The following is a 10,658-nucleotide window of genomic DNA, read 5'->3' on the forward strand; positions in this document are numbered from 1 at the left end:
GCCCACCCGAGCCTATCTGTTTTCTTTATGTCCATCATGAACAGAGTAAAGAGGCATTGGCTTGGCTTGCTGAGAGGGGCATTGTGGCTGGATGGCGGAAAGGCTCTCTAGTGCTATGGTTAGCTACTCACTGAGATTTTTTGTCTGAGTGGTTGGTGAAATCTCAGTTGCTGGAGGTTTTTAGGAGCAGGTTAAACAAGTATCTGTCAAGAATACAGTAGAGAGAGTTGATGCTGCCTTCGAAGCAGTAAGATAGTTTCCATGTCTTCTCAAGATCCTGTTCAACCTGAATTTTTATAGTTTTGTGGGAAAATCAGGGGGCGATCCTCTCCATGTTGTGGGACTGATGCATTGTGGTACTGATGCATTGTGGCTGCAATAATTTGGGGAGGTACCTCTAATTGTAATTGCTTTACAACAGAAACAAATTGTCTTGTGTCCCAGGATGTTGAGGAAAAGGTGATGTAGATGTGTAAAGGATCACCACCACACAGATGCTGAAGGAATCAGAGACCTTTCTTTCTCTGTCATTAAACAGAGGACAGTAGCAGAGGCACAGAACTCCGTGTGCTCAGTTGCTATGTGGCTCAGCCAGGCTGCCAGAGAGTGATGCCATGGTCCACACAAGGAGCACATTCCTCCTCCTGGGGAGGGGATTTCAGCAAGATGGGTGCTGGAAGCTTCCTCTGAAACTGAGTTTGATGCCACAAGCCCTTCTCACCATCAGGCCTTTTCAGAAATGGTCTTGTGGTTAAAGAAACCAGACCGTGATTGAGAAGATACGGTTTCAGTTCCTGGCTCCATCAGAAACTTCTTGTGTGACCCTTGGAGAGTTATTTAACCTGTGTGGGTCTCAAGTTCCCTGCCTGCATGTTGGGTGTCCTAACAGTCCTCTACCTTCCCTGGGGTGTTGGAAAGGTTCACTGTGAGGGCCAGAGGTCAGCTGGGACAGTAATCTTGTGATAAGCACCATGAAGAAATGTTTGAAAAGGTAAAGTGTTGGCAGAGTGAGCCTGCACAGTTGCAGTGTGTTTGCTCTGTGGTGTGGAATGGGACCTCCGGGGCATACTGAGAATGTGTCAGGTTTTTACAGCCAAGCAAAGTGAGAGTATGAAGTTGTGTTGTGGTCAGAGGAAAGGGATGCAAGCAACACGAGAGTGCAGCTACTGCACAGTGCTGTACAGTACAAATGACAAGTAGGTCACTGCAGGGACCTGTACATCTGGAGTATAAGTGCAACACGGTTAAAGCAGAATAACCAGGACACAGTAATTAAATCACGGCCTTGGATTTAATTTATGAAGTGTTTCAGGCACACATTGCAGCATGAAGCTGTGTTTACTGTGAAAGATTGTGTTTTCTGACGTCTGCTGAAGAAGAGGGAATTAAGATTGATCTGTCTTGTGTCCAAAGGCTGTGTAAGACAGCTGATGCATACAGCCTGCTACTGTCAAATGGTGATACTTCAAGCTTGGATCCTGGCACAATAAACCATTGCCAAGGGCTTTGCACTCAGTGAAAAGTCTTGAGTTCAAAAGCAAGAGAACGGTAGGTAAGGAAGGCAAAGGTAAGATGAGCTAAATAATACCATTTTCTACAAAATGCACAAAATGCGTTTGGGTTTCCCTTTGTACCATTATTGCAGTGCCCCAAGTGCCAAAATGTCAGAATTAGTCTGGGACAAATATGATCAACACATCTTTGTCTAGCATAATCAGTTAGACAAATACCTCCCATTCACTGTAGGAAGGGAATAAACCTTCCCTTGTGGGTCAGAGATCCCTCTTTTATTGCCGTTGGATGAATCAACCCAGGATCTGTTGGGTGTTTCTGAGTTGCACATTGAGAACATTGAGACTTAACTTGATTAGAGTGTACTAAGTTAAGGTCTGCTGTTACACTGTTATCATAATAATAAATTTGTGCTCTTGTATCTCTTTAAAGTGGAGTAATTGTGCCTGTCTGACATAGGTGTCCTGAGGAATCCCATGTACTTGGAAAATGCTTGAAAACCCTTGGATAAAAGTCACTAGGAAAGAGGAGGGAGAGAGGGGGAAGTCTTGTTACATTGTTGACTTATGGTCAACGTTGTCCTCGAAATGCTGTTCTGTCATCAATATTTCTTCATTAGGAATAATGATTTTTCCACATTTACTGCCAGCTGATTCAAAGCCATCCAAAAGCAGAATGTGTCATGAATCTCTAAAATGCATTCTCTGGCGAACTCTAAACAGAGATGATTAGAAAAATAACGCAGCGGAAATACTGGGTGTCTTGAGGCTGCCAGGGGAACTTTCAGTGAGATATTTTGTTCAATGTATTTATGTATTCTAAAAATGTTCTTGGTACAGTTTTGAAAAGGCAGCATGCTGTATTTTTTTAGTTCTTTCTTGCATTGTGTATCAGGGCTGCAGTGAGAACTGGGGAATACACTTAGGTGATCAAGGGAAATTGTGTAATTGATAGGCACCGAGGATATGACCTTGTGGTGTATTCCCACAGTACAGTTAGGTGGGAAACAGTTTTTTCCATCATGCAGAGCTTTTTGAGATATCAACGCTTTTTCCCCACATTTCAGCAAATGCAGAACCTCCCTACTTTGATGCTTTTATCAGAAAATTATCCCCTATCTCTTCTCTACATAGAATGCATGCTTTGAATTCATGAATTTAAGCCTTTAGTGGAGAGGTTTGCACATTTTCTTTCTGTTTCTCTGCTCTTGGCATCTGTAGTTACTGCCTGAATTGTCTCTGTTAGGCACTGTACATCACAGTGGTGCTGCCAATGCCTTAGTGTCTAAGTAGGTATGACAGAAAAATAATGCTGTAGCCTAGAAAAGGTTACTGAAGTCCCTGGATGTGCAAACAGGAGCATCTCAAGCCAGCTGCTTGGAGTTACATTGCCTTTGTCTTTGGCTCAAGTGTGATTGCTATCAGAATATTATGCCATGAGCATTAGTATGACATATACCTACTCCATCATCCATCTTCAGTGGTGAACATTTGTTCCATTGGCTCACACGTTCCCAATCTGACGCTTAAAACTGACGTGTGTCCCAGATAAGGTTGGATACCCCGTGCCTAATTCCTTATCGCCAGATCAAGCCCAGTTTCTGGCCAAATCTTAAGAATCTTACTGAGTAACAGCTCAGAGTATGGCCTTTCCTATTCATCTTCACAGTTAAAACCTGCATCCAAGCTCCAGTGACCTTGAATCTCTGCAACAAGCTTTTCAAAAAATGCAATTTCTCTCTGTTCAGGCTCAACTAGCTACAGAAATAACTCTCTGGCTTGTAACTTAGGCCAGATCATTCCTGCCTCTTAGTTGTAGAGTCATAGAATATCCTGAGTTGGAAAGGCCTACAAGGATCATCAAATCCAACTCCTAAACATCTCTCCTCTGGTTTCATTTCTGCCTCATATCAAACAGAAGCTTCATGTCTTTACCTGCATGACCTGTAATGACCTATTCCCACCCTTTCTCCGCTAGTATTCTCTAGTGACATACCAACTCATCCTTCCCATCTGAAGGCGTCTATGTTCAATCTTCAAGCACTTATATTCTCTTTTGTGTTATCTTTGTCCTTTCCTCAGAAGCATTCCATTAAACTTCCTTTAAACTCCCTCTGGGTCCTCTTTCAAATTCTTCCTTCACCTTTTCCTTTGCTGTGCTGTCTACAGACTCCTCATCAACAGTAAAACATGTAGACTGCTGACACCACAGCTTCCCTTGCTGACTGGTTTTGTCTGATTGTTTCCTTCTATTTCCTATCACTACCCTGTGGTTATTGCTTGTATTAGGTTGTAAACTCCTGCAGTTGGGCCCTTCTTTGAATTCTGTGTTTCTCCAATACCCAGCAGAATGGATCTGTTCCATAATCGGAGCAGCCAGGATCTGTGGTGGTATAGGCAAAAACCATGTGATAACAGTAATGAGATAACAAAAAGTTAGAACATATCATCATGTGGATTATGAGCTCCTCCCTTCCCCCTCTTCCTTCAGATTCACAATATTTCATATTTTTTACATAACAGAAGACAGTAAGTGAGGAGGTTTCAGAAAGGAGTATAGTAGCTGATGTATCCTTTCAGCTGCTGAAGTGTTTCCATGTGATTCACTCACTAATGATGGCATTTTCAGCAGGGAAGCCTCTGTGGGCACTTCTGTATGTCTCCCCAAGGTAAGACCAATGTGTGGCAGCTGGGCTGGGCTGAAGGAAGGTCACAGCACGGCCGAGGTTATGAACCTCTTCCACGCAAAAATAGAGGACTCCGGTCTCCCAGGCTTGCTGCCAACATATCTCCTTCTAGTTTTGCTGAAATGATCTTGAAAAAGGATCTAAAAAGGGCTGAAGGGGCAAAAGAAGAATGTTGAAATGACATAGTTTCATCTTCATGCAGTTTAGAGCTAATTTTGTCCTTTGTCTTTAAGCTGCCTTTTAAATGCTGTTTGTCTCTGTGGGAAGCAAATGGGTCACGTTGTTCTGTGTTTCTACTGTAATACGCTGCCTGCTATTTTTCTCTTAGATTATTTGTGTAATCTTTTTTGTGCAATCTGTTTGTTCTTGAGTTTTGCAAACTTTGCCTTTGCTACTTCTTTCCCAATAAGCAGTGCAACTTGTTCTGTGTTCACTCATGGGTGTTCTGCACACAACGGACTGGGTTATTTGAGCCAGTGTGAAAATATTAAAATAGGGAACATGTGTGGGCACTTAATTGTGGTGAGCCCAACCACAAATACCTTCGCTGTTGGTAACTGGCACACAGGAAAAGCAGACCTTTGTTTTGTTTTTATCAGACATAATGATAGATACATTGTTTTTAGTGGGGTTTTTCTGGTTTTCTAAGGAAATGAAGCTTGTGCAATCGCAGTGCCTGTGTGCATGTGCCTGTCTGCTTGTCAGTTCCTCCCTCACCAACACTTGAAACTAATAGCCATTTCCAGCTACATTTGAGCGAGTTGCCAGAGCTGGGAGAAGGGACAGGCTTTTGCAGAAGTCTTGTGAGTTCCCAGATTGCACCAAGGTCTGCAGAAGGTGCAGTCTCCAGTTGGTCACATCTCTGCAAACCAGATCGATTGTGTATTTGCCCACATGCCTTTAGGTGGATCCAGCCACCCAACTGTAAGCTCCCAAATTTGAATATTTTGGCTTATTTGCTTTTACCTTTTGGGTGAGTGAGTCAGTTGCTAGGCACAGAGCTTGTGTTTTGATTCTCAGTGGAGTGGCCATGTCTCATGAAAAACATGGTTTGCTCAAGGCCACCGTGTTATAATTTGTATATAAACTTATAAAAAAGGAAGCTTTCTTTAAGCTTTCCTGTGTGAGAGTTTATAGAAGTATTTCTGTCTGTGTACTTAATAGCAGAAACTGGGCTTCTCATAAATGTAGACAGGTTAAGTCTGTCACTGCCTCAGTGGGAATCTTCTGTGGAAAAACCCAGAAAGAGGAAGGAAAGCCTCAGGAAACCAACTTAAAGGGGAGAAGTTGGCCAAGACTTGTGCTGTGCTACTCTTTGGTTTGCATCTGACCACCAGCAGTGTAGTTGGGGAATACCTCAGAGCTATGGAGGAATGTAGCCTCAGGGCACCTTTGGGAGGCAGAGAAGATGTCTTTATGCCCTTTGCTCAAAGAGGGAACAGAGGTACAAAGGCACTGAGTGACTTGTCAGAGATTATTTGAGTTAGAAACAGACACAGGTCTCCTGGCACAAGTACAGACAGAAGTATGGTCTCCATGTAGACAGCTTCTTCAGCAAATGGAGAGATGCCTTGGTCAAAGTGGAAGATAAATGCTGAAGCACACAAGAGCTGGCTAAATTATGAATGTGAGAAGAGGAGGAGGGGAAGAAAAGATTCCCACATGTTCTGCTCAGATGTTAACAAAGAAAGCTGAGAAGTGTTTGCATAGACACTACATTATTCCATGTCCAAATGCCTCATAAAAATAATACCGGATGATCACAGAATGGCACACTAGGGAAAATAAATTCTTCAGCAGAATATTCCCTCTGGAAAAACACTGTGTAAAGTAATACACTAATGGCTTTCAATTTCATGTTTTATATAGAGAGATATTAACTGCTCCCCAGACGTCTCTTCGTATTACAGCCCAGCTACACAAGATGTTTGGAGAAGGCCCTGGAGCAGCTCTGTGCTGTCCACACTCAGGGCTGAGCAGGGCTCTCCCATGGTACACAGGAGGTGTCTTCTGCCTCCTTCCCAGTGCAGTGCTTGCTCCTGTGGTTCCCTCCAGTGGGTTTGGGTTTTTTTTCTTCTTAGCCCTCATGGTTTTTTCCATTCTTCTCCTGTGCTCTGTAGCCTCACTACCATGCTGGGAAACCTGAATTCTTTTTCTGCTCATAAAAAAGGAGTCCTCTCTAGAAGTGTTACAGTGGAGTGATTAAAGCCCAACAGTGACAATCAAAACCCTAATAACAAATGCTAAGGAAAGTAAAGTTTAAATGCAGCATTATTAATTCCATTTGGGGGACTTCCAGACTTGTCTGGATTCATCTGGTGACTTCTCCCTCCACATTGCTCAGGCTGGGAGCTGTTTGAGTCAGAAACTGTCTGTCCCGTAGAAAGCCAACTACGGTTATGCCATTGAAGCAAATTGTAATGATCTGGGTTCTTTTCCAAACTTTCTTAATATATCTCAAATGTGTATATATATCATCCTGCCACATCCTGAGGGATTCAAAAGTAGCTTACATACTTTTTTCCCTGAATGTAGCTTGTTGGAGTCTGGGACAGGCGGAGAAAGAAGTCATGAGTGTGAGGACTATGACAGTGCACAGTGAAGGGCAGCAGTCCTGCTCTTGGGATGACAGGAAAGGTCTAAGCCCCTGTAGGAAGTTGTGCAGTATTTGCATGAAAAGGCCAATAAACACAGACCATGGTGTGAGAGAACATTGTGTCGTTGCTGGATTATGTAATTGTTATCAGGTACATATTGTTTCTATATGCCTTAATGAAAAATTCTATATTGAACTCAGTCTGCCTTCCTGCTTGTACCTGAGCTTTTGTTTCCCTTCCCACCCTCACTAACCACACCACTCCACCCATGAAGCCTTCAAGAAGTGCAGGGCCCCAAGGCTGCAAGGCCCAGAAGTTATTTTTATACTGGAGTACCATTTTGAGTGGGGCAATGTCCCAGATCAGAGTTGTTCTATTACCTTTGGTGGGGTTCTCTTGTGTAGAGTGGATGACATCGTCCTTAATGCCTTCCGTTTTCAACATTGATTGTTGTGTAAGGACATCAGACCTTCATGGGCTATCTCCATTTTCTAGAACTCCAATGGCAGAGAAAAATGGCAAAGGTGTGCCTTCCACACACCTCTTCCATTATCTCTGCACCACAGTCTTGCCTAGGAAAATGTTTTTCTGCTGATCTGAGAAAATCTTGTCTTCACTTTAAATCTATCTGCCACATAACATCTTTAGCAACAATTTGAGCAAGGCAGCAAGCCTTTTGTACCTGTGTGTGTCTGCAGACTTCTTGTTATGTATTTGTATGTGACATTAAGGACCTTGTTCAGAAACAGACAGCTCTTAAGGTTTGTCTGTACTTTGAGTCTTTACCAGCAGTTTCTGATACACCTTTCTTGAAGGATGTTAAGAATAAAGTATCCACACATCAGTTTCTTTAGGAATAGTTTCTGTGCTTTAAATAGTCACAGTGTGTTAATCTGTATTAATCTTTGAACAGGAAAAAAAGTAATTGGCTCCATTGAGAGAATTGGTTTAAGCTGTACAAGCAAAAACTTCTCTTTAAATTGTGCTGCCACCAGTCAGCTTTATGAGGCTTCCTACCACAAAATCTTTTCATGTTGAAGCAAGGCTTAAGGCAGAGGTTTATCTTATCTAACTGAGGAGCTGAGGATGACTATATACCTGGGTTAGATGATAGCTGAGTGGTTTGTATCTGGAGCTAAGGATCCTTACAATGATTACTGGCTTGCAGCAGCACAACTGACATGAGTGCTGTTTTGGGAGCCAGTTTCAGTCCTTTCTAGATCTTTTCATATGGACCAGCACCAGAGTGCCTTCCAGTGGCGCTGGATCTTTGCCAGCAGTGGCACAAACTGTTTTTCTGTGGACTGAGCTGCTGTGTCCCCCTCACCTGATCTGTAGCCATGGGTGAGTGGAGGGACCTCCTCAGCAGCTGAAACAAGGGTCTTGCTTTGACTCCTGTCATTTCCCTCTGGTGACAGGACGCTGTGCCCGCTGCGGGGAGAATGTTGTTGGAGAAGGCACTGGTTGCACAGCCATGGACCAAGTCTTCCACGTGGAGTGTTTCACCTGCATAATGTGCAACAACAAGCTGAGGGGACAGCCTTTCTACGCTGTGGAGAAGAAAGCTTACTGTGAACCCTGCTACATTGTAAGTACCCGTTCTCTTTGTGCCCTGATTTTAATGCACAGACATTGGAAACATTTATTTCTTTCATTGCTGTGGGGTTGCCTTACAGTTAAAAATCCGACAACCCTGTGGCAGTACCATGAGCACCAAGTTTTTTCATGGGCTTCAGAAGAACTCTGGTCTTTTGAGTGTAGTGGGTGAATTCCATTTCCTGGTCTGACCTGACTCTGAAATGAAGTGGACACAGCAGGAGAAAGAGCTGGGTTTTGTGATTGTTTCATCTCTGTAAGAAGGAGACTATGCAGTCATTTTCTAGCAGTCGTGTGGTTGTCAGCTTTCTGTGTTGAGAAACCTGATACCAAAATGGTTACAGACTGTGGTGCCCACTAAAATTAAGGAGGTGGGATGCAAGAAAGCACTGAAACTTCTAAAATCAAGACTTTTGCCTTGCTTAATGGAAGACTTTCTAAGAAAGAAACTAAGAAACTAAGGGTCTTTGGATTAGATATCTTTTGAAGTTTATGTTACTGTAAAATTACGTGCTTCCAACAAGGTCTTAAAGCAAACAATTAACGGTTGCTCTGAGGAGCTGCACATTTTAAGAGGCTCCCATAACAGTAGCTGGAACCAGTTGCACAGATGCAAATTAAAGAAACATCCCATCATGTGCCTGAGGCCTTACCTTGGTCTGACCTTAGCATCCAGTATATTAGGATTGTCCTTGTAACTTAAAGTAAGAAAAGCACTGGAGTGTTCTTAAAGCACTGACAGATCTTTCTCTTGAGTTTGTACAAACACTGGACCTGAGACCCTTCCAGAATTGGATTTACACTTCTGAAAGTAAAAATTGATGTTTTTCTTGACATTTCTGGCATTCCAGTGATAATTAGAGCAATAATACGATAATATTTCTGAAATGCCACCAGTATCTCATTGTTCTTTTTATTTCTACAGAGCCTTCACAGTGAGATTGTTACTGAAATACTGAATATAAAAAGGGAGGATTGTGTCTTATTTACAATGGCAGTGATAGATGGGCCTTGTTAATTTGCTTTTAAAAGCTAAACCTTCTTTTGGTGGAATATGTACCTTTTAAATAATTTCTATTTTTGTTTGCACTAAAATGATTGCACCATAAAAAATTTAAGGTTCATTTTGTGGGAAGTTTAACCACGTGCAAAGCACTGAAGACTTTAGGAAGGTGCATTCATAATATAATTGGAGCAACTTTATGTAACTGGAATTAAACATTTCATTGACTTCAGACTGGAATTGACTTCATCTGCTTGCAGATTGATACTTTCTTTTCTTCTTTTTTAAATCAAGCACGCATTCTACACCACTCATCTGCTTTAGTTTGGGAAAACATCTGCATTAGCCACTGTAGTAATGGTTTAAGATTATTTAATCCCATTACTTATACACTTCATTAGCCTGAGTGAATTGTTGGCAAAGGTTCAGTAAACTTCCTACATTGGGAGATAAAAGGATAAAAAAGGAAAGGGAGAAGGATTCTGTTCCTCATTTTCTTTCAAATTTATCTTCTATCTATTTAAGGGATAAAGGAACGATAATTGCCTGGTTGCATCTGCGTTTGTATGTTCTGTGATACGGCTTTGCAGCTCTGAGTACAGAGGAAAGAGTAAACGTTTAATAGCTTCCTTTTATATAACCAGAAGGGGCCTTTAAATGTTTATCCGTGCAGTCCACAAAAACATGGTTATGGCGTTAACCCAAAACATGTCTGGATCCATCTGCTGCTGTACATGCAGGGGAAAGGATGGCAATGCTGATGGGGCTACGTATGTGTAGCTGGACAGCTGGTACTGTGAGTGGAAAATGGGAAGCAGGAATCTGGCAGTCTGATGAAGTAAAGAAAAAAACAAAAACCCAAGCACACATTAAACTCTTAAATGTGGAAGAAACAAATGTTGGGAGCCTATGTCTCAGTGCCTCTCAGAAAGCTCAGGACTCTGCTGTGTTGAAAGCCAGATCTGCAAGGGATCTAGGCTTTTGCCGTGCCACTGGCTTTAGGCCTGAGGAATTTCTCTCCTAGAGCATATGTCTCATTGATTTTTCAGTGGAATGAAGCCTGCATTGGTTTCAGTAGGATAATGAATGCCTAAGTACACTGAGGTTTTGAGCTAGGCTTGCAAGTTGTTCTTTGCAGATGAATGAGACCCTTAAATTGATGAGGCACAGTCTGACTGCTTTTGTCTTTAGATGCCTTTAGATGTGTGATGCAGTTATACTGAACTCTGAGAGTTAATGACCTGCTTAAAACCTAGCCTGTCTA

The 10,658-nt window shown here is 42.3% G+C and overlaps 1 protein-coding gene across 1 annotated transcript in view; it reads left to right on the top strand.

The window, feature by feature from the left end:
* LPP (LIM domain containing preferred translocation partner in lipoma) overlaps positions 1-10,658 on the top strand; it is a 313,431-nt gene that overhangs the window by 247,085 nt on the left and 55,688 nt on the right. The window contains exon 10 of the mRNA XM_017726845.1: positions 8,214-8,383. Coding sequence (XP_017582334.1) covers positions 8,214-8,383 — 170 coding nt within the window. The remainder of the gene's footprint in view (positions 1-8,213; positions 8,384-10,658) is intronic.

Source organism: Corvus brachyrhynchos, unplaced genomic scaffold (assembly GCF_000691975.1).
Source record: "Corvus brachyrhynchos isolate BGI_N302 unplaced genomic scaffold, ASM69197v1 scaffold162, whole genome shotgun sequence".
Classification (NCBI taxonomy): domain Eukaryota; kingdom Metazoa; phylum Chordata; class Aves; order Passeriformes; family Corvidae; genus Corvus; species Corvus brachyrhynchos.